At 45.2% G+C, this 25077-nt stretch overlaps 1 protein-coding gene across 3 annotated transcripts in view; it reads right to left on the reverse strand.

The window, feature by feature from the left end:
* FBXW4 (F-box and WD repeat domain containing 4) overlaps positions 1–25077 on the reverse strand; it is a 64390-nt gene that overhangs the window by 37538 nt on the left and 1775 nt on the right. For 2 of the 3 annotated variants that reach the window (XM_026069538.1, XM_026069537.1), the window contains exons 2-5: positions 15815–15910; positions 12869–13054; positions 11567–11699; positions 9142–9236 (exon numbers count right to left, since the gene is read on the reverse strand). In XM_026069538.1, coding sequence (XP_025925323.1) covers positions 9142–9236; positions 11567–11699; positions 12869–13054; positions 15815–15910 — 510 coding nt within the window. The remainder of the gene's footprint in view (positions 1–9141; positions 9237–11566; positions 11700–12868; positions 13055–15814; positions 15911–25077) is intronic. The other variant, XM_026069539.1, reaches the window with a different exon arrangement.

Below are 25077 nucleotides of genomic sequence, written 5' to 3' on the forward strand. Positions count from 1 at the left end.
ATTGGATTGGGGGGAGCTAGGCCCAATGTGAAATCATAGAGGTCAAAGGTGGGTCTCCCTCCCTTGTGAGAAAGTGGTGAATCAGGACGGTTTATCAAACGATCATTTTCTTTTGAAACTGGGAGGCAGCGGCTGGGACAATTCTGCAGATGTGCTTGATGAGTTCGGGACAAAAATGGGCCGCCTCCTCCCCCCCTCCCCCCTTTAAGGTCTCCCATCAGGGGTTGCTTCTCCCTCCACTGCTTCCAAGACCCTCCCCTCCCTTCTTCAGTGGTCAGCTGAGACCCCCACCCACTGCTCGCCTTTGTATTCCTGGCCTTTGGACACACTGACAGGGCCCTTTATGAGACCCCAATCAAGACCCCCATGTCACAGGTACCTAGTAGAGATACCAGACCCTTTTCAAATGAGGAACAACAAGGAAAATATGCTGGCCCATTGTCCCCACACGGCACCAAGGGAGATGAAAGGGACAGGCTGCTCCCTCTCCGCAGACCGCCTGCCAATCAACCCCAGTTATTAAGGTCACGATGTGGAAATTCTTTTGACCTACACCTAATCAAAGATGCACCAGGGCCTTTTGAGACAACACGGGGGAAGGTGGGAGGGCAGGCATCCCCCTGGCCTCCCCACCCATAAATAGAGCGGAGCTTCCAAAGAGAATTTAGGAGGAGTTACCCCAGTTAGTGCCCAAGCACATTTGCCCTGGGTACTGCTGGGGCAGCCRAGCTGGACTCCACACTGGCATCCAGGCTCCAGAGAGCTTAAATTAAAAGTCTTTCTCAATGAAGAGTTACAGACTGAGCGACACTGGAAGTAGCTCAGAAGTCACGATTAAGGACCCTGTGTGACAAGTACTAAGAAACCTCTTCCCATTCCCAACAGCTCTAGTTTTCACATACTCTGGGTTTCACAAACTGTGTTCAGCACCATGCGACACTRGGCCCTGAAGAGGGAGAGCTGGCTGGACATGAGTCTATGAACTTCCAAAAGCTGAAGCATCTGGAAGAAAGGATAGATGCTAGTGGTGCACAGCAGACTTCTTGAATCCCCCTTGCATTATACAGGGTGAAGATACCAAGATGACAACGATGGCAATAGTTCTTGGGACTATATAGAAACCTCTCCCAAGAGAGGAGTTAGGACACACCTGCAGTGATACTGGACAGAGCAATCAGACTAGTACGAAGTCATAAGAGTCTGGGTCAGATGGAAATCCAAGAAGTCCATTCCACTACTGAGCTCCAGAGCACTTGGAGCATGGACAACAGGATCATCTGCCCCTGAAAAGCTGTACTGTATCACTCACTGTCTGAGAGACATCAACACATGCTCAGTAACAGAACAGTTAGCCACAGTACTTCAACCCAACAGCAGTGACACAGGAGCTGACAGACTGCAGTCTGTGGTAGTTCACACAAAAAGGCCCAAAAAACCCCACCCTATAACAGAAACAGTGTTCAGTCTATACAGGAAGCTTCCACAAGCACATGATATTGAATGAAGTCCTTCAGAAGAGCCACATACTACAAAGCATGACCACCACCACCACTAAACACATGCAGGACCAGTCTTGAAGAAACAGGAACTTCYGCTATTCTTTCTTATGCATCACGTCTACCAGCATGCAGGGAATACCCTTCCCAATCCCACTGCCAGCTTGCTGCTCTCATCCAGTTGGCACCCTTCAAAGCCTATCCAGATCAAGCTGTCAGGGAAAGGCAAGCAAACTCAGGGAGGTGGAGGAAGGAAAACATGAGCAGTGGGGGAGTCATGACAACAAAACTGCAAGTGTCACTATGCTGAACACTTTGCTCATACGCTGGGTCATTTTCCTCCACCTTTTGTCTGCTTTTAGCTCATGAAAGACACCAGTTCCATTTTACTCAGAGTCCCCCAACTTCTGTCAGAGGGCCTACAGAAGATAACAGCCTACTAGTGCTGCCTACTTGTTGGCATATAGAAAGGGGACGATTACAGAAGAGCTTTGGGGCAGAGACTGTATTTTCACATGTGTTTACATAAGTCGTTGCCATTAAATTCTAACCCAGAAGTTAGCTAGTGGGTTCCTAAAACTGTCTCCTTGTTCTTTGGCTCTTACAAATTTGCTGAAGCAGGTGAAAGTTCCTTCTTCTAGATGTTAAACTAACTAGCTCCTATACCAGAAATTACTCAGCTGTGGCAATACRTGGCCTGGTTTAGGTTATCATAAGCCAAGATCAAAACTGACACTGCCAACTAGCTGCAGCACCCAGAGCAGACCTGACTTCAGTGCTGTAGCACAGAAGATGGAGGCAAGGTTCTTTCTTCAAGGCAATATCCTCCACCATCTCCCTCCTTTCAAATGCCAATGGCAGGCTAAGGGTGAGCCTCCCGCTGTCCTCAGAGTGAAACAACTCTCCTTTATAGAGGCTAGGCTGCTATCTTAGGACACCGCAGCTCAAATTCCTACCTCAGGGCAAGAGCTCCATCCTCTGAGTGACATCGCCAGCCACATCTTGGAGGACTGACAGTAGAAGCTGAGCCTTGTTAGAGGCATCCACACCTGGGGCTCTCACCTTGCAAGAAAGGTCCATCCCTCTCTGTCCCTCCCTGTCCCCAAAAGCAGCCCTTTGAAAGGCAGGGGAGGGAACAGACACCACTCTAATTGTAGGAGTTGAAACCTGGCATACTCCTGCCCATCCACCTCTGCAGTCAGTGTCTGCTTCTCTTTGAACCTCTGGTACAGCTTATCAGGTTGCTGCCCTCCCCAGAGAAGATCAGAAAGAAAAAAAAAAATAGGGCAATGATTACTATTGTACACTGATTTGCAAACTGGAGAAAGAGCGAGAGAACATGAACAGCCTCCATGTGTCAGGCTATGAAAGGGCAGCGACTCTGAAGCCGCCTGAAAAACAAACCCTTAATTTAAATGTTAATGAAAGTGCTGAAGAGACATCAGAGGCTTTGGTTTCTCTACTAGGAACAGAATCACCAGGTCTAGAATTTATGACCCCCTTCACCTCCCCTCTCCCCTTCTCTGCTCCATCAGCCAGAGAAGTTAGGGGGGAAAAAAAAAAGGGCACACTAATTTTAACATTAACTCCACACTTCCACCCTGGGATGCAATTGCTAAATTATCTGTCGGCAGGACACTGATCAAAGGTGGAAAAACAAAGGCACACTGCACAGCTGAGCAAAGGTAAACAGCAGCCAAGGTCTGGTGAAGTTACCTTCTCCCCCTACAAGTTTAAAAAGAAGAAAAAACGATCATGAACTGGAAATAGAAGCTTCAAGACACAAGGCTGCCAGCCCCCTCCTAGACTAAGTTTCTTCTGTCACATCGATTAAACAGGCACAGCTTCTCCTGGGCAAACCAAGCAGCACAAGAAAGATGCTTCCCCCAAGCTTCCTGAGGCAGACTTTCCCTCAAGTGAGGGGAAAGATGAGAAAAAATTGCAGGGGGGGGAAAAAAAAAAAAAAAGAGCCTCAATATGCAACATGGCTCCACTGGATTAGAAACAGATGTTTGGGATCTAATTCAGTTAGCTACTGCCTACCAAATCCTCAGCCCACCTGCCCACAATCAATTCACATAGCTATAGAATATATGTATATCGCACAGTTATAGAAAATATAAACATTCGAGTTTTGCCCAAAAGCGACAAGGAGGGAGCATTCCATTAGTCACATGAGGTATGACAGGCAAAGGAAGGAGACTGAAGAAAAGCTGCACAGTTTGTGCACCTATAGCAGCATTCACATGTGTGTTCGTTCCTAGGGAAGAGGGAAAAGACACATAGGTTCATGTGTTCACCCATGGGAAGATGACATAGGAGAATCACTATCACACAATGAAGAAGGCAAAACAAACTTCTGCCTCCCAACATCAAGGGGACAGTCAGGGCAMATGGATAAGACACAGGTGTCACTCTAGCTCCAGAGGGGAGAAACTGCTACTCATTTCCTGCTCTTCAGCTTAGGGTTGAAAGAGAGCAGATGTCAGATATGACTATTACATACATCCAGAAAACTGTATCCAGATCACTCTCTGAAGTCAGTGAGAGATGGTAGTTAACACCACCTCTAACACTGCAAATCCACCCTGGGATCTCACAGTCGAGCAGGGTTCTTCCTGCCCCTACTTAAGAAACAGCTGCAGGTCAGAGTCTCCTCGCAATTATTCAAACCAGCCAGGCTCTACGGAGATCCCAAAGGACAGCAGAGCTATTGCTGCCTGCTATTTTGCTGGCAATGCACAAACCAGAATAAAACCCTTTGCCTTCTCCCATATCCTAGCAGACTCAGAGAGGTTAACTGTACAAAGCTAGGTCAAAACAGAACACCRCTACAGCCAACAGCTCGTTTTCATGTGCAGTAGGGGATGTCTGCGGATAGAAGTGCAGCAACAAGACAGGGGGGTGAGAGGGGAGGGAATATTATCATGGACTTCAACTGCTGCACATTATGGCTCCAAAATGTACAGTTAAAATTACTGCAAATTTGCTCCAACTCAAGTGAGTTGCTTTGCCTTAATGCAATCTACAAGATCAGATTGTTTCACTTTCACAAAAAATTTCCAAACAGCCATTAAAAAGCAGCCTTCAAAATTATTCATTTGGATTATTCCCAGTGGGGGGGCGGGGGGGAAGAGGCCCATACAGTCATGGTACCTGTCAATAACTCTCCTTCTTCCTTCCCCTAGCAAGTTTTGCATATGTTTTACAATTTGCCTAAATTGTCCGCAGGGGCAGAGGTCTCCCAGATATTACACCCCCATAGTCTTCTCTGAAAGTGGCAACTAAGTTAACAGAGATTCAAATTAGCATCTAAAAAGACAGGAGTCAGGTCTCAACTACAACACTGGGCATAAAGGGAAGAGACAGAACAAACCTGGCTTTTTAAATTCCACTGCTCACAGAACTACTCATTTTCCTTTAAATTAAAACTTTCAGCACAGCACAGCTAGTATTTGGTACAAACTTTCCTCGTCTATGTAATAAACTTGCATTTCAGCAAGGCAACGTTTGCAAGCAGAGGTCACGTCACTCCAGTAGGCCAGATGATGCAGTTGGAAAGGGACATCTTTTGGGCTCACATACCAAAAGCATCTCTCTGCCACAATAGGGCACATTACAGTTGTCCGGTATTCCCCAAACTTGCACCCAAGGCTTCCCAGCTCTCTGTCTACAGGTTCACATACAAAAAGCATTTGTGTGCCTCCACCATCTTTTTTCTTAGGTTAAAAGCCAGCACACAGAGTAYGACACAGGAAGACTACCTCTCATGATAAATATTTAAAATCTAAACAGCAAACATCTATGACCAGACCCAGGAAGAGAAGCTGGCTTAAATTTGAACACATTTTTAATCCAGCACCAAAGAATTTCTAAATCCAAGATAAATAATGAATTCAACATCAAGGTCTGCTTTTATTCTCTCTCCCTCCAGTTTACAAGCTTCTCTATGATCAGAGGGGGAAAAAAAAAAAAAAAAAGTGCGTTGCAACTAAGTTTCCCCTAAATAAAGGGGCATTTCAGTAGCACAACATATACCATAAGCCTTATATTTCTGCAGCCATAAATGCCAAGTAATTAGACCCCATTTTCTCCACAAACCTATCCCTCAAATTAAACGATGTACAGTGGTCACTTCACTTCCCTGGCTACTGCCACCTCAGGGAGTCACAAAGCATGAAGGTGCCACTATTCCACCAGAAAAGCCTGGGTTTGCCTCACTTTGCACATTTGAATTGGTCCACTGCACTCAGGCTTGCCCTGGTCCCTGAGCACACATAAGTCACTGCAGTAARCACCAGTAAATGAAAGTTTAACATCTGCATGATGCAGAGTTCAAAAGGCAAATGAACTCGGGGGGAAGGGGATTACAAGCAGCTAAGAAACGTGGTTTAGGGTAGGCAGCCTCCCTGTAAATACAGCATTTTACTAGTCTTTGCAGAAGGACAGCTTTGGAAACCAGCAAAAGTTGTCAAAGCAAGCAGAGACACCCTTTTTTAAGGATACTCTCAGACTCTTCTCTTCTCCCAAAGTGACGGGTAATGTGGGCCCTGCTATCCCAAGTGACATCACTGATCAGCAAAGGTATGCAGGAGACCTGCTGAAAACCCAGGAGGAGCATAGTGCCCTCTCCATCCTCACTGCCCTGCAGGACACTGCTAGGGAGCCCCAAGGCAATGAACGCACATCTGYATGGCATCTCAACAAGGCCCTTCCATAGCCAAAAAGGTAACGCACAGGACCAAACACAACTCACCCCCACAGCAACAGGAGCAGATCCAGTGCTCCCTGTACCTTTCTGCTGCCTTTTCTCCTGACTTGATCTCCYCAAGGGCATGTTCTGTTTGCAGACCCTCTCAGCCAGCTCAGCATCACTGCAGAAAGAACAAGAAAGCCTCCTTCCTATCTCAGGGCATCCGCAGGAGGACCTCTGTACTGTTTTGGGGAAACTGCAGACAACTCAAAGTAGAAAAGCCAGAAGAGCTGCAGTTCAAGAGCACAAATATCCATAGCTGATATGACTGTTCCTAGAAGCATTGCTATGGTAACTCCATACACATTTCTCTTAGGGATGGCACTAGTCCTGCCTACTGATGTTAGTTTTTGGGGGTGCMGGCACTGTCCATTAAAGTAGCAGCCCAGAAGAGCAGGATTACAGCAGAGACAGCAGAAAACCCAGTTGCATGCAAGTCAGGAGTGCATGGGATACTTCGTAAGGAAGCTTCAGTGACACAGAGGGAGATACCATTGAAAAGCAAGAAGGAAAGGTTCAGCCCTGCCCATTAACAGTTGAGGTTCAGCAARAATACAGCCCTGACTACTCTAGGGAGTCTTAGTCCTGGCTAACCTCCAGGTCAGGAATCTGCAGCCTCTCCAAGGCAATTTTTAATAGCTAGAGCTGGGKAAGTCCTCCCTGCTCCTACCCCACCATACACAACTGTTTTGAGTGGTTCCAGAGCCGTGTCTGTATTAGAGAGAGCTGGAGGCTTCTCTGCAGTGATGGGCCAGAATACTTAAGTGGTTGAAGCCTGATTCTGCACCAGTCCTACACCAGCAGAACCATCCATCCTTAGGGAAGGGCTCTCAGTCTACACCAGCAAGTGAGAAGGAAGAATCAGGAGGGCACATCAAATGTTTAGGAGAAAGAGGAGGTTACGGGCTACGCTCAGCCCCTCTGAGGAACAGATGTACCCAACTCTGGCCAGAAGGATGGGGACTGCAAGGGAGGAAAAGCTTCGTGCACAAGTGCATAGGGAATGCATAGTGGTGAAATATGGACTCTTGCAAGTAAAACACAGGCCACAGAGCTCCCCAAAGCAGACCCTACTAGAAACCAGATATTATCTTTTTGATACCCACCCTCATTAGACAGCAAGCAATAAAACCTATTAGTGAAAAATTCATCTCCCCTGCCCCTTGCCCTRGCCCTCCCCCACCACATGCCCTCCTGCTCTGATCCTCTCTCTCTTCTAGGATGGCTGCGATTTGTTCTGAGAAGCGACAGGTTTATAGGTTAGCCGACACCTTCTCTCTGTGGAATTTTAATTAACTTCTCCCATCGTCAATATGTTAAGGAGCAGGGTTCCCATTATACGAGGTCAGTAGCGTGTTTCAGGCCCTGTTATATCAGCCGTCAAATTGAAGAATTAATGACGTGGCTAATTGGCTCTAATTCTCCACCCCCCAAAAAATATCAGTGGGGGCGGGGGAGTAGGGCTAGTGGGGGAGGCTGGTACAGTCTGCAGCCTCAAAAGAAAATGATAGTGCACAATTTAAGCCCACTTGTTCATGGGGTAGCTGTTCCACAGCCTCCCATTTATCACCCTGCAGGGAGGAAAGGGGTGGGGGGGGAAGACAGTGGGTAAATATTGTGACAGAGAGCGTGCACAAGTGTGCACGCCAGGGAGRGGAACGCTGTCCTGACAAGAGGCCACCTCAGTAGGTCATCACTTAGGAGTAGGAAGCAGCATGCTGCTGGGCTCTTCCCAGCCATGGCACTAGATCCAGGGCCAGTCTACTGGAAAAGGGGCCCTAGCAGAGCAGAAGACAGCAAAGGGCTTCTATCTAACATCCTGCAGCAGCACTAACACACGTGGCACTACTTCAAAAACACTATCTGTCTCAAACACTGGGAGCAGCAGGGCAGAGGAACAGCAAACAGAGCAGGCCCAGAGGGTCATTTCCCTGATAATGCCATTAGCTCCAAACCACTAGGTTTCTGCCGCTTCAAAACAAGCTCAGAAATCTAACAAGCACAAAATTATGGGAAATATTTTGGTATTGCACAAGCCTAAAATTCACTAGTTGCAGATATGACATGAACAGCAACAATGGCTCTTCTTCCTCCTTCCCTTGAGGAAGGCTAAGGAGGAATCTCTCTTGCAGAGGACCAGGTTAAAACTGCACCAAAGAGACAGATCATTGCTGGCCAGTGTAAGATTTTAAGAGTAAGAATTCAAATGTCTCAAATTTTCGCTTTCTCATGAACTAGAGCACTTTGGTAAACTGCTTGGAAGACACTTGTATAGGTATCACCCATACCTCCCATGCTGAAGCTGTAGTTGTAGCATCACATCTGTATTAGCAGCACAAGGCTACAGGCAGAAGAGCCTGGGAAACCATATCCCTGAACTCCACTCCCACCTTCCTCAATTCAGCATGCTCAGTTTCAAAGAAAACTGACCTTTCACCACTGCACACGGGTCCAGGCTAGCCTCCCAAACCAAACAGCAGGGATTTTTCTGCTTGGTATCTCTTCTGCCAGAGAGTTCAGTATAAGTTGGCATCTTTTCAGTGCAGAAGACCTCAAGACGATCTGGCTCATTGCTCCTAACTAGCAAGACAGAGTAGGGTAGAGAGCTGGCTATCCAGGGGAAAACAAGCAGATGCCACCTGAAGCAGTAACAGGAATGCTGTGGCCATTTTCACAGCCTGTTTATGAAGGGACCACTCTGCTGTACTGGGGAACGGAGAACACATGATCTTTCCAGAGCTCCTGCTGAAGGCACAAGCACTTGGTCAGCCTCCACCTAGATCAATTCCTTGAAGTGTCACAGTAGCGCCTCAGAGAGATTTGCAGATACATATCCTATCCAACTCCTTACTTCTCTCTATTGGAAATTGGGAATAAAGAGATATCAGTTACCTTAATAATGGGCTGATAGCAATGGACCACACTCGATCCTCTGTCTGCACTGTGTGTAGACACTGCCCAACTCTGCCCGCGGACAGGGACCAAACCTAGAGAGAGAGATGCATGTTATGCCAGGTCACCCAGAAGGTGCAAAAGAAGGTAGGARGCACACAGCTAATGAGCTGCCGCAACTGCCATGCTTCCCTTTCCGAGAGATCCTCTGACCGAATTCCCACTACTTATTTTTGAGAAGCAGAACCTTCAATCACAGGCAGAAAGAAGCACTTAAAGTTGCACAGACTCAGCTTATGACTATGACCTTCCATCCCACTTGACCACAGGGAACAGAGAGAGCACCCCAATACACCACATGCCTCTGGGGCAGCGTAGAGATTTCTCATCTTCTGTAGTTAAAGGAACAAGCACCAGGCTTTGTTCAAATCTCTGCTGTTCTCAAAGAGGTCTGGAAGGCTTTGCACCATGCCTGGAAATATCTTCCATTCATATTATCTATAAAATTAATTGTTCAGTGTCCTGTGAAAGGGGTTTGTGTAAAGCCATCCCCTTTGGACCAGGTTTCTTAAGCATACCCCAGGCTATTTTCAGAGAGGCCCTTCTTGCCCACTGACAATGTGAGAAAACCCCCTTCCCTCCCCCATCAGGGCACACATCCCCTTCCACCAGTTCACCCTCCCCATCACCTTTGATTCTGGGTCCTTACAAAGCCCCCCAGCTTCTCCCTGGGGCCTCTGCTCGTGGCCCTCACTTATCCAGCCTTGCCCCCATTCTTGGCTCATAGGACCTGAGCACCCCAGTCCTCTGTAACCTACCCCCAGTGTTTCACTTCAAGACTTCAAAGCTGGGAGTGCCCTATTTGTTTGTTTGTTGATAATGCCCAGGATTGCAGGCTATTCTTGTCAGCGGGGAATTTAGCACCTAGTGTCAGCAAAAGCAGCAGAAAAGCTTAACTCTTTTAAGGCATCCCTATCTCCTACAGGTTAAAAATATTGCTCAGAGCACACTATCTGGTGCCTATCACACAGGAATGTACATTAGCAGCTCTTCAGGGCTTAGCCCTAATCAACACTCAGCAGAGCCCTCAATAGCTTAGACACTTAGAGCCCCTTTAAAAGGCTGGTAGGGATTCCCTTCCACCCTCCAAGAGTCTCGTTCACGCAAACAAGGCAACCCACAAAAGCAATGATAAAAAATAAAAGGCGAACGTCCCTAGAGCCTATGCTGTAGGGAGCATTGGGTGGGCAAGATCTCACATTAGTTCCAGGAAAAACAGCCTTAATTCCTTTCTGGCCTTCAGGAATTTGTTCTCAAGGTCAGGGGAGGTCTGTCCTCTTGCTGCCAGGGAAGCAGCAAGAAGGCATGCTCCCAAAGAGGCTCTGCAGAACAGAGAGGAACAGCCCTGTTAAATGCCAGCCAAAGCAGCATCCAGACCTTGCTCACAGGAGGCAAGCAGCATCCCAGACAGTGCTCTTTCCATCTGAATACAGCTCTGCTTGGGAGTTATTTCACCCAGRAGCACACCCATCCAGAGGGACCAAGTAGAACAGATAGGGCAATGCCGCTTAGCAGCCTGTCAGGCAGTTACCCATTAACACACACTTCCTATAAAACCTTGAAAGAGACATTTAGGTCTCCTTGTCCCAGCTTCCCTTCTTATTAAACAGGAACAGTAGTTTTTCTTCTTACCTCCACTAACGCTCTGCGACACATACCAGGATGCGGAGAGTATACCAGGATCCTATCCTGAGCAACAGCCAAAGCTTTCAACACAGAGCATTTACCGACAATGAAACTAGTGGTTGTAAAGATGCTACGGGTACTGCATCATGCTAGCAGGACAAGGGTGAAACAACTGCATGGAGTTTCCTAAACTACTGAAACAGATCTGGGGACCAGCTCAGGAGAACAGCTCTCCAGGTCCACACAGGAACATGGTGCTGTCAACCAGATCCAAAGGACAAAAATCAACAAGCCTCTGCCTCAAAAAGAAACAGCCAAAAAACATGGTTCAGCAATGCCAATTAGAAGAGAGAAAAATGGAAGCTGGTGGTGTCCATAGCCGAACTTCACTCCTGGAAGCAAGGACATGCTTGAGATGCATAGGGCAAATTTCAGACTAACTGGCATGGATCTCCACACTGTTGTGTTAGACAAACACATAGTGAAAGAAGMAAAGCATTCTTCTATGCTTCCAGCTTAAACCAGCAGCTGATATACTGCCAAACCTCTTTCTTAAAAGCCTGGCACAGCAAACATCTTTTCAGAGACATGAGCTTACGCCAAGATAYCCAGTGCTCCTCCTGCAGGCACACAAGCCAGGGCTCACAACAGTTCTGCTGACACTTAAACATTCATGGCACAAGACCTCTGCGGTCACCTCTGTGGCAGCACCTGCAGCAGCTGGAYCATCACTGCTCACCTTTGCTGTTCTGTCCCGGGAGCCGCTCACAATGAGGCCGCCTTGGAAGTCCACACAGTTCACCTCCTGTTCATGCGCAGAAAACTTGACACTGTAAGAGCCATGGATCTTGTGAAGGACAATATTCCCATCCCTGAAAAACAAATCCCAAGGTGGGAAACTTGATCAGCTGCAGCTCCCCTGGCTGGCCAAACACCTTCCATTCGTGTTTGGGAGTGCCACTAAAAGGCCATGACTGATCTCTCAGGGGAGCTGAAATTCAAGCAATATTATTAACCCTCCACTCCCCACATATCACCTGTTCTCTTAAAAAAACCCACTTCTGGCCATTAAAAGCCTGATCTGCTCCACACAACAGCTTTTGCTGGGCACCTTTCCACCTGGGAAAGATGGGTTTAGGTTAAGCCACACAAACCAGCAGAGCAGCCATTCCTCCTCTTATTGTTTGAGCTTGCCAGAATCCCATCTGGATGCTGAACAGCTGGAGTAAGTGGACAAGCAAGCAGGTAGCTCTCTGCCATGCCTGAGCCTCAGCTTTTCATTCATTCCAGAGCAGCCACATAGAGGATTGTGTTTTGAAGTAACTACAAAGAAACTTAGACTTTTGTCAACCAATACATTTACTGGAATTTTAAATGCATGCCTTCATTGCCACCTGGATTTCAGTTGTGGGTTTGGGGCGGGGTGGGGGGCATGGGGGTTGTTGCTGTTTTAAAAAACAGGGGAGAGTCAAGACATCCAGTACAGACAGTCACACTTCTCCCAATTCTGTGCTGAAGTGCTGTGTACATTAATAGTTAAAACTTTATAAACAACAGTTCTGTCTTTTCCTTTAATTGAAAAAGCCTGGCTGAATGCAAAATTAATTGGAGAAGTTTGTGTGCTGGAAAGCTTGGCAGTTTTCCCCCTTTCCACAATTATATCAGTAGGTCTAATAAAGATATACTTGTCTCTAGAAAGCTTTATGCACAACTGCAGTCTCAGTTAACTAGYGGTTCTGAATATTAGAATACAGTCTAGTCACCCTGGCTGTAACAGGGAAAGAAATGAACCTTGCAGATCAGTCAGGATTATGTGGCACCCATCTACACAATTTTAAAAGAGAAAAGGGCAGTTCATACAGTCAACAGCACGAGATTCAGCTCCTTCATTGCTTTAGCAGAGTTTTTTTCAGGGCAGAACCAAATCATGCACAAGGATGCTCTATGGCAGGATTGACCTCTCTGCCTTCAGCTGAAGTTATACAAAACCTTTCCAATTTCATCACCATGCTCRTTGGGCTCTCTCATACACCAAACTTACCCCCCTCCACTGACGACATGGGAGTTGACAAGAACAAAGCGACATACGTCCTCCTGGTGGCCAGAGAAGATAGCTTGAGGGTGGCGCTGCAAACCTGTACTGTCTGGACAGAGCCGGTAGGCCTCGATGTTCTCAGCTTGAGACAGGTACAAATACTCGCCATCCAGCTCCATCCAGGGCATCAAGCTGCAGACAGACAGCAGGTTTGGGGGGAGGGGGGTGGAGAAGAGAAAAATAAAAAAAAAATTGAGAGAGAGATCATACACATACTCATACCAACAAAAGCAAACATTCACTCAAAAAAGACAGTGGAGTTGGAGCTGCTGCTCACATGCAGAAGCAGGGCTTAATATAGCAGCATGGCTAAGAAATGAAGTTTCTCTAGCAACATCCAGAGCAGATCACATTGCTGGCATTTTTCTGACCAAGAGTTGAAGAAAAAGACAAGCATGGAATCTCTGAAAGAGAAGATGGCCAAGAGTCTAATGTGTTTAGATAGGAAATACTTAAGGCTCCCTGACCCCTCTTGATGAGCCCTGCACTTTTTAAGAAACTAGACTATCAGGCATTTGTGAGCTATGTCGAGTATTTCTAACAGAGCCTTCAATATGAGGCTCTTTGTGTGAGCACAAACAGTCCTGATCCCGCAAATAATTTGCTGATGTCCTACAGAGGACATAAAGCTGCTGCTGTTTCACATCTGAGCAGAGGAGCAGGTCACATCAAGCACAGATCTTCCTACATACARGAAGAAAGAAATCCCGCATACTCTGTACCCTCACATGTAAGGCAGTAGGGTGAGAAGAAGCAGRGGCCAGAGGGTGTTCAGGAACTTTGTGTTCCTCACGCAGAGGAGGTGTTTTTCTACAGTCATACCTCTTTCACTTCTGAGCCAAAAGCAGCAGAAGAGCAACATCTCTTGATCTCCGTTGCTCATCTTTCAGAACAGATCATGCACCCTTCTGTCCCTTACTCTCTGTGGGACAGGGGCAATCTCCCTACAGAGAAGGGCCAGGCACAAAAGCCATGGCCTTCTTAAAGAGCTGTTCCAAAGTGCTTTGAAGATACAAGTTACAAGTGGAAAATATGCTTAAAAAAACAGAACAAGAGAAACACCCACATCCTTCCTGGGAAAACGAGAAAAAAAAAGAGAGGAGAAGTCACTCAAGCAATATCTGAATTAAGTGCATCATCACAACAAGTTTATTTATTCTTGAAACAAACCCAAAATACAGAAGACAGAACAGGCTACARTGGGCACCTAGACTGTGAGCTCTTTGCCTTTCTGTAGCCACCAGAGAATCAACAACTAAACCTTCTGGATACAGCAAGGCAAGCTACAAAGAGACATTGGACTCATGGGGCACAGATGCATGAAATTGTCTCCACACTGCACACTTGTTGCCAAGTGCACCAATATCCATGCAAACACTGAGCAAAACCAGAGCCTTTCCATAGAACAACCTTTCAGCTTGCAGGCTATTAAGGAACAAGCTGCTTTGAAAGCAGGGGTCTTCTCATTTTTTGCAGCTCATTCATCCTCAGAGGTCATGATTTTCTGTGTCAATAGAGCCATCACACACAACCACACCACATACCATCACAACAAGGGACTAGCAGCAAGCAAGAGGACAGTTTATTAGACATGTCTGCTTGCTTGCATCTATCTCTAATAACAGGTTTTTAGTCACAGGGACTAAACAGTTGAGTGTAGGTTATAGTGTTCATTTGGGATTTGGTCATATACATGGAAAAATAAGAGGCATCTTTAGAGCAGCAGCTTTGGTTTAAGGCAGGCTTTGATTTCCTCTTCCTTCCTCCACTCCCACGCAGCCCTCTAAAAGCAAGTGAATATCCAGCTTCCTTAGACTATAGCCAGTTTCTGTGGTTCTTCTCCTGCTGCAATTTAGCTTTTACCTTTTTTCTATAGCTTTTTCATAAGGAGAAGTAACAAATTTGAAAGCAGGATAAATGAAAATTAGGGCATGCAGTTTGGATGGTGGCCTCATTAAAYCTGCCCTTGCATTTTCACTTGGGAAGCTGGTTTAGTAATGATCTCAATATCTACAGAGCCCTTCTTCACAGATGGTCTCAAGCACTTCACAGGCAGGTATATAACCTGCACCATGAACCACTCTGTTCACTATAGCTGTCCCCAGGGCTTTAGACAAGCAGTGGCACAGTATCCACCACCTCAATCTACATAGCACCAAAAGGCACGTAAGCTCAGTAAGTCTCTGTTCTTCAGCAAATAACAAACCATAGTCCCTCTCATTTTTCCCCTTTGCCTAATGATGTGAAGGCTGAAACTTTAGATGTACTTCTCAGGCATGAGACCCATCTCATTCCTTGCTTTGAAAAGTGAGTACACCTTTGCAAGCAAGATTTTGACAGCAACGATCTCCTCTAATTAGTGTCAAATATACATTTTGTTAGTAGAGCAGGGAAGCATAAGGTAGAACTAAYGTTTTAGATTTGCATGTCCAAATCTAGGGACAGGACAAAGTACATAAGAAAACAAGCATTTTGAGGAGACACAAAGAACAGGAGTCCACATACGGGGTCAAGGCATGCTCATTGCAAGAACAGTACAGAAAATTGCCCATGGTATATAGCAATAGATAGGCAAGCTAACTTTTAAGGCACATAGTTTGGAGTCTGAAGTAAAGATTACTAAATCCAACTAGAATTGCACAGGTCATAACAATGCCAAACTCCGGCTCTTACTGAGAAACTCTTGGCTCTCAGAGTGAATATCTAGGGTCAGACAGCACCTCCAGTTATGTCGCAGCCAGCCAGCAACATCCAAAACAGGCCAGTGATACCATTTGTAAAACCCCACGGATCAAAGGGAGCATGAAATGTCTCATTTCAGGGCACGGAGGCAAACCCAGAGCCCCTTAGCAGCTGACACAGAACAAAGTAGAAGAGAAAGGAGCCACTTGCTTGCGTTTCCATTTCAGCAGTATCTCCCTCCGGCAGCGTCCGTGCCTCCAGTTCTGAGAGACTTTCACCCTTTCTTTCACTGGAACGCCAGCTCCTCTGCAAAGAAAGAGATGAGATGAGCAACCAGGACTGATGCCATACAGAGAACACACACAAACAAGTTGGTCACAGGTACATTCTCACTCTGGTTCCACAAATGATGAACTGGCAAACACTGTTAGGGCCTGAACCACACTTGAGCAAAGGCACTTGTGAGAGTTGATGAGAGAGGAACACTGAGCAGAGTGGGCGCTTGTCAACAAAGCAGGCCATCTCCAATGATTGCTACAGTAAAAGCTTTAGATCTGACCAAGAGGTGATCTGGTATGCTGAGTACAACACAGGTTCAAACAAAATGTAATCAAAGCAAGAAGACATTAAAAAAAAAAAAAAAAGACCAAAGAAACAGAGCATGACTCTTCTAACAGAGACTAAAGAAAGCCAGTTAGAATAAGGACAACACCACACAAGAACAGGTGGAGGAAAAATTAGGAGTACACTGAAACTGGAAGTCAGAAGAAAGTGTCTAGCCAGCGCTAGCAAAGAAACCTCTCCAGACCCTCACCTGCCTGACAACAACATAACCAGATACAGTAACTAGAGATCAAGAYAAATTCAGACTAAAAATAAAATGTATTCATCTGTGTAGCCCTCCAATACACACACACAAAAGTAAAATTGACCATCCTTTGCCACAGCTCAAAGGACAGAGAATCCCACTGCACTGCTGTAAATGTCTCTATTTACAGTCAAAGTTACTAAAAGATTGACTGCAGTTCATAACTTTGTTTTGTATCTGAGCAGCTGGGTATTTGGAGAACCACTGGTTTAAGCACACAAGAATACCACTTACCTCCTCAAGTAAACCAGCAACCACGCAAAGCAACAAGGCAGGATTTGCCAAAATGAGATGGGACAGGCCAAGATCAACACAGCTCAAAAGGTGACCAAAGGTAGGTACCACACCTGGAGCTCAGGCCTCTTTAGTGTCTAAATGACTACTTTATTAAGTCACCCAATTCAAGCATCTGTTCAACATCTATTTTGCTTTCACGATCCAGGGCTGATTAAAGAGAGGAGGAAAAAAGAAAAGGCAACTTTAATTTCTCTCTTTCTCATATTTTAAGCTTRAGTATTCAATATTCAATAGCTGCTGGTAGAAAGGATCAGAGAAGTACAAACACAAGAAGCTTTCCAACTTTTGTAACTGGGGATTGTGAACCATCTTATTACATTACACCGAGATTTTTCCTTTTTTATGCATTTCTCAATGGCAAATAGTTCCCAGCCACATAGGATGAAAGGAAGATCAGGGACTGGTGCCCACACCAGGACCAGTTCCCTCCTCYCATTCCCATAAAGCCCCCAACCCACTTCCCAAAAGTGACATTTTTGGGTGCTCTATCATTTTTAAAACAAAGATTAGCTCCCTGTAAATAAACATCTCCTGTGGCTGTTAATGCGTGTAGGAATCTCTAACCTGGCCCTAGGGCCTGGCCAGATTCTCATTTTCCCAGCCTTTCCTCCATAGCCTCAGGCTCCTTTTTCTCTGCTCACCCTTCCCTCCCCTTTTCTATGCTTTCCGGCACTTAGTCACCATTATAATTTGACTGCATTCCTGGGCATGRGACCCATTTTAAACAAAAACAGAAACCACACACAGAAAAGCTTTTCGTCCCCTAGAAACCTTTGCAACTATAAGTTTATGATCAGTAGAGCCACACCAGACAAAGAGCTCAGAGCTTCCTAAATTCACTTTTATTTCTCTTAATCCTTAAGAAAAAAAATTATCTCTAGAGTTAGCCTAGGCTGCAAGAAGAGGAATTCCACTTTTAAGAGAGGACTTGCTGGAGTTTGTGGGGCCAGATACCGTCTGAGATGAGGAATGCACAACACTGAAAAGTCAGGTCAGGTCCAGCAGCCTCCTCACTGCTTATTACTCTCCCAGACAGAGTTCAGGCTCTCCGCCTACATTCAATTCCATTCATTACTCCGAAACACTTCTCCTCCCCACCCCTCAAACCTCAGTTAAAATCTGTACRTGGGGAGAACTTAAGTCACTAGCTTTCAGTGATGGAAAATGCACTCACGCCCCAACCTCCCCAACACGTACTGGCCCAAGCAGACATCCTGAGCTCAATGCACAAACCCTAAGACTAAATATAATTTCCAAGGCTCTAAAAAAGGGTGAATTCAAGGTCAAAAAAGCAGCCTCCACCTTATACAGCTGGTCACTTTCCTAGCTGAGAGATGGCAGGCCTTGATCCTCCTGCTGCTGAAAGAGGAATTTCAAAAGAGACGGTCATGCATTGGCTTGGCTCAGGGTACCAGTTCACTACTTCGGTTACTGTTGGTAGCAGTGCACCCTGTTCTTTCATGTATGTCAACAGGAGGTGCGCGCACGCGTGTGTGCGCGCACGTGTGTGTGTGTTGGGTGGGTTGTTTGCTGGGGTTCTGGCTTCTCACTGCCACCCCCTGCAACACACACATACACACACACTATTAGTGGATATATTATTTTTCCAGCCTGCTTCCTCCATACAGCAATTTTGGACTGAGATAGTTTAAACACATCTTAGAAATGCCCACCTTGTATAAGTAGAAATGTCTGGGGGATAAAAAGCAGAGGCAAGAGAGGGAACTGAATATATGGAGAGCATGAGACAGAAGATGCAGAACCTGAACTGATACACACCTCCCCTTTGCCAAGATCAGGGCAGTAGAGACTGAACTGTGACAATTTTCAAATGTTGGTCAGAGACATTTGATTCCCGATAGCAAGAGGAGTTAAATCCAGCCTACTGATGGAATCAAGTGCTGAGATATAATTTGATTTGCTTCTTCAATAGCACTCCCCGGAACGACTCCCAAAATACATCAAAGGTGATGAGCATCACAGCAACGCTCTAGAGCAATTCTCAAAACTTAGCAAGTTAAAAAGGGTATCACCATATAGATTTAATCATTTGACAAAAATGATCCTTTTTCTCCCTACAAAGACTCTTCTGCTTCAGTCTTTCTGCACATGCAAATCTTTACGAATTGCTCCACAATTATCTGAGACAGTCAACAGATGTCACACCCCCACAGTGAGTGGCTGATTTAACCAAGTACCTCCCACTTCAGCAACTGGATTGAACAYCCAAAAATTCAGGAGACTGACCTACCTCACAAGGCCTGATGCTACGTAATATGCAGCAGAGAGACTATGATTCCCAAGCCAATGAACAACCTGACCTTCTTTAGGACAGAATCCAGCAAAATACTAAACCACATGCTTAAAATTCAACATATGCTTAAGTGCTTTGTGGAATCAAGACCTTGGCATCCAAGTTTTAAGAAACCCCACCCAAAAGACCGTGGGAGGCTGACTCATTGGGGAAGGACTACCCTGGTTTCATCAGGATCCACATAGCACTACACTGGAAAGCAGCACCAGGGCATAGAGCACCAGGTGACTAGGAAATCAAAGCAACATGCCACAGCTGCTCTTCAACACTGAAGTACAGTCCAGCATCCTAGAAGAATGGCAAGAAACACAGGGTGAAGGAATTGGTGAACATCATACATGAAAACTCAGCAAAATTCAGCCAAAACGTCTTTAAAGCCCACACATAGATCACAGTCCACCATTTTACCACCTGTGCTAGGGGGTCACAACTCCAATAGCTTATGAAGTTGTATGTTTCAGAAGATATAAGGCTGTCTTTGTTATTAGCTAATTAATCCAAAAAGCACTCGATCAGGAACCCAAACCATGCAGTGCAATACGTGACCTGAGCTAAAACATGCTTCCAGTTGCATGCACGCCTGATGCAAGTCCCCTTTAAAGAGACTTTGTTACGATAAGGAGAAGACAAACACTTCTTATAGCCTGAGAGGGAGTTTCAGGATAAAAGTCATCTCAACCAACCTGCTATTAGGATTTTTTCACTTCCCCCTTCCTATCTCACCCCACTCTACAGAAAAAGTTAAAATATTTTGCCAACTTTCTTGGCAGAGTTAACAGAAGAAACATAATATTCCTTCTGGAGCATGCTTCCCAGCTGTGGAAGTGAGAGACTGGGACCGTCCCCATCAGTGCTGCTGACCCAGGTGACCTCTGCCACCATGGCAGTTACTGGCCTGGGCCCCAAAAGAAAGAATCATTCAGCCACAGAAAAAAAGCACATTTCCTCTTAAAGCTTCACCTCCAGCAGTCTGTCCCCTCCCCAGCCAAACGCCCATGCCATCATGAACAGTATTTCTGCGAGAGCAAGATCTTTGTGTTTTACTGCATCCCAGGGAGATTCCTACTGGCCGTCTACAATTTCAGCATGTGCCAAAACAATGGTGCCTGCAACAACACATACCACATTATAGAAGATAACACCAACATGTCATATTGTATATTTTCCCAGCTGCATGGAGCATCCTAACCCACAGAAGACCTTCACATTTTGCTACATTTTAAGTGCTGAAGAGCTCATCTGGAAATGCAAGTCTGCAGAGGCCTGATGAGACTGAACCTCTTCTGTGGACAGAATCTGCTGTCTGCACCAGAGCTGTCACCAGCCTGCCTCAAGAAGGGTCACACAGAGGAACAAATAGGTCACAGTGGCTAAGCTCCACTTTCAACCTTGGCCCTGTGGCAGAGATGGCTAACACGGGGACCAACTGCACTTATTTGTGTAATCAGGACACACCTGTTGAGTGGCAGGGTCTCAGCGCAGTTGCAAGGCACAGGCCACCAACAGACAGCCAAGAGGGAAAAGCTATTTATGTCAGGAGCTCCTGTTGCTGTCCTCAACAAGTCAGCCTGCTTTCAAAACGGCTCTTCCAGCATAAAAATTCCACCTGAATTCCTTTAGCACATGCCCCTTATTTAGCTTACCGCCAGGTTCACAGTCTGTCTTCTACGCTCCCCCCCTCTATTKGACACGGGTTCAAATAACTGAGACAGAAGGGCTCTGCAGACTATCTTCTTGCTGTTCCTCACCTTCTCTGGAGCATCTACACCATCTCAGATAGACATTACCAGACAGCAGTAAACCTGCACTCCACCTCACAAATCCTGTGAGAGATCCACCTGCACGAAGAAGCCAGAGACTAATCAGAAGGAGAGCTGCAGGCAAGTTTCTGTACACACAGTGAAGACATGCACCCTCACATATGCTTCCCAAGGAAAAAAAAAAAAAAAATCACCAACTCTAAGCCCGATCAGTCTACCCCCTCCTTCACAGGATGATCCCACACCTTGCCATGGCAGGACTTTGACTCTCTCAGGAAGTTATACAGACTCTTTGGAGCCAAAACCTGCGCTGCTTCAGAAAAATGAATAGCCCTGGGAAGATCTGAGCAAACCTGCAGCCGCTAAGCAGTAGTCATGTCTATTCTGATTTGAAAGAGTAGACTGTCAGGGTACTATTTGGATAGAGCAAAATCACATACAGCTACTTCACTTACGCAGCTTACAGGAGTAATAGCAACAGGCACAGCACACATTTGTCAAGCCCTGAACCAGATAAAATTCTTCTTTCACTTTGAACTGATGAAGATTTTAAGGGGAGGGCAGGCAGGCCAGAAAAAGCTCTTAGAAACAATTTCACATTCCCAGCATAAGAAGCAGTTTATAGATTGCAGAACCATCTCGACATATCTACCCTGCCCAGAATTAACAGTTTAAGAGGCAGTAAGAGTCTAACAGGAGTTTCTAAAAACCACCGAGTTTTCCAGCACAAAGCAATAGCTGTGTGCCCTCTTCCAGGCTTTTGCCGTTATTGCAATATGCTCCCCAGGGTATTCTCATTCTCCTCTGCATCATCTGCACCACTTCACTGCCTATTTCATTTTTGACTTAAAGTAATGAAACTTTAGCAAAACAAGTTTTAAAAGATGAAGGAAACTGAAGTAGCTTTACAGGCACTCATGCTCCCTTCCTCCTCTAGTAGGGAAGGCAGAGGTCTCCTATAATTGCTGTCGTTTGCATTTGGACTTGACTTGCAGAGATTGGCCATTTCCTGCTCCTGCAGGTGTATATATATATTTTTCCAAGAACTGGAGAAAATGCTACTTTTATTAACCCATAGAAATGCTTCGACAAGCTCTTAAATACTCAAAGATGATAAATTCACCCATGAACAAACCTATTTTTCTGAACTGGAAAATATACCACGATCCTAGTGGGCAAGGCAGGACTGGAGATGGGCAGAGAGAAAACATGCAGTGGAACATTTCTATATTTTGACAACAACTATTAATACATTACAAAGAACACACTGTCAAGCTATTTAGGTTGCAGATCTAACTTGTCCTCTAAAATTCCTTTGTAGCAAAGAGGAAGTAAGTTTAGCCCAGCTGCAACTTTATTCCTTTCTTCCATGCTTTAAATAAAGAACCACCTTGCAGCGAGTTCCCTGCCCCTCCGATTTCTCCAGACCAAGGTGGTCCAGCGAGCAAGGCACAAGATGAGGGCTCAAAGCACCATCTTCTATTCCTGGCTCTGACACTGACCTGCTGCACAGAGGGCAGCTTGGTTCACATCTCTCTGCCTCCGCTTCCCCTCCCATCCCGTGTTTACCCTGTCTATTTAGGCAGCAAGTTCTTCAGGGCAGAGACTGCTCTCCCTGGGCCTGCACAACAGCTGGCAAAACAGACTCAGGCCACCAGACACTACCGTTGTATCRCTATTTGCACCAAAAAACCCGAAGGCTTCGTGCTACTGCTCAGCTCAAGGTTAGTCACAGAGGGAGCTATTAAGCCATTATTTTTCTGTGATATGACGTTATTTTTCTGCCATATATTTTTGAACAGAAATGCTCTATGAACCTTACATCATGGACATAGGGCCTGGCTCTTACTTGGGCCGTTCTTATGATTGAGCGAAGCAAAACTCTCCAGCATAGGGACTATCTTTTTACCATCCCCATTACAAGGTCTTGTTGCACTACAGGATTATACATAAAACTAATGTGACTGTACAGAACAAGTGGCAGCCAGACACAGAAAGGCTTGTAGGACAGCTGTCAAGAGCCACATAAATCTAAAACCAGTGGATACTTCCAAAATAGCACAGTAATATTTTATTAAGCATTTACTTACTGTTAATTTGAAGAAGAAAGAGTATTTTTAATGCTAAAAAGGGGTTAAGAACCTTGCTGAATCAGGCCCTACAATCCCTAATACACATTAATTCACACTGATGTAACCTAGTGAAAATTTTTCCCCCCCCCCCCATATGGAATGAAACGTACAGAAACATTGCTCAAAGCAAATTTGTTTCTTCTTCCGTAACTGCATGATTGAATCAATACCTTAAATACTTTACTTACACCTGCAGGTCCTGATTAGCTAAGTTTACCAGAAAGGGCAAATATGAGACACTGCCAATGTTATGAATATGCCTTTCACCATAACAGCTAGTATCTGGGATTAAGTTTGTATCTTCTTTTGACATTAGCAAATCAATTTAAGGTTGTTTAAGTCTAAGTACATGTCCAGAGATAAACAAAGCAGGCAATTTTTAAAGGTGCATAGTCAACGTGAGAAGTAAAACTATTAAATTTATTTTTTGAAAAATATCTAGGTACTGCAATTTCACCTTTCCATGCTGTAAACAGCTAGAGTTTTGCAGCCAGTTTCTTAGAAAATTTCTCTCTTCCCTATTTTGGCATAAAAGATTCTTATAGACAAGCTGACCATGCAAACCGTTGTTTCACATACAAGCTAAAGCCTGTTGCTCTGACCATCTTGTTACAATAATCTTCAGATACACCTGACAGAAACAACATTTTAAAGAAATGGTGTCATTTTCAAGTTAATCACCCTTTAAGAAACTGGGGAAGCGGGGGAGGGGGATAAGTTTCACAGCTATCTTACACATTAGGCTCAAATTATCTCTATTTACAAAGCATTAACAGATGGCTTATCAAAAGCCATTTAACAGCAGAAATGATCGAACTAGTACTGAGATGTTTTTTGTTCTAAACAGTAAATATTCCCTAGACTGGTTTTTAACTTGTGCCAGCCTCTCTGGGACCATCAGTTTAAGATCTAATGTTAGAACCATGCATGTTATTTCATTAAGCACATTTACCATAAACGGTTCCAGCCTTCGCTTTCTCAATTGCGGACAGTATTGCACAAAAACCTCTTAAAAACAAAAAACCAAAGCATTCACCTTATGCAATGCTCTGCAGAACATGCAACAGAACTTCGGCTCTCAAGTGGATTCAAAGCTAAGCTAGACAGACTCAAGATTTGCCCTATATCACTAAGCAAGAAGAGTTWTCGAGAAGGTCCAGCTATCCATCATCTTCATCACTGTTCACCCAGTGATATTTTAGCTTGAACATCTACTTAGCTCAGGTTTAACCTTCAGTGAGCAGGCTGCCAGGTTGCTATTTAGAATTACTATCAGGAAGAAAGATTGCGTGCCCAGAAGCTTATCTCTACCCCCTCCCCATGCATCAGTTAGCCTAATAAAATACAACCTCTCTCCGCAAACCTAACTCCCTCAAATGCAGTAAGAGTCCTCATCTTGGAGAGATGCGTGAGGGGCAGGTGGTATAGAAAAGACAAGGCTATTTAAAACCCTCAAACTGCAACAGAGAATATTTAACTCTTGTTAAGCCAAGTACAAAATCTATAACTGTACCGCATCGCAGTACATACATTCATGGAGATTCTTTTGGAGATGTACAAAACCCAGTCCCCTCCTTCTGAGATAGGCCCTTGTCTTTATTTGTTGCCAAAACTGTCTACCCTACCGGAGCAAAACTCCTGCAAGTGTCCCAAGATGCTGGCACAGAGTGAAAACAGGTGCTTGGCTTTCAGGTATTGTCCAAAAGATCTGGCACACTGTTTCAAAGAACTGAAGATTGTGAGCCCTCCACTAGGTTAAAAGTAATTAAAGGATTCACCCACCAGCCTCAAGGCTCCTGCATAACAAGCTTGTAATGCCACTTTGTGTATTATCTATGCTTGAACTCCCTAGGACCAGGGTAGTGATGACCAATGCTAAAAGCAGCACTCAGTAATAGAGATGTTTAAAGAAAACTTGAAAACAAGACTCAGCACAAAAGCACATCCTAGAATTACTACAGAAATTGTTCATAGCAAACCTAACAACGTAGAAAACCCTAGGAGTTTGACACTCAAGTACCCTTCCTTTCACTTAAAACCTCTGACCTAACAAACCTCCTCTGAAGCTGTTTATAGACCTGCATTCCTCCACGGGGGGAAAT

The sequence above is a fragment of the Apteryx rowi genome, unplaced genomic scaffold (genome assembly GCF_003343035.1).
Source record: "Apteryx rowi isolate R43461 unplaced genomic scaffold, aptRow1 scaffold_3, whole genome shotgun sequence".
Lineage (NCBI taxonomy): Eukaryota > Metazoa > Chordata > Aves > Apterygiformes > Apterygidae > Apteryx > Apteryx rowi.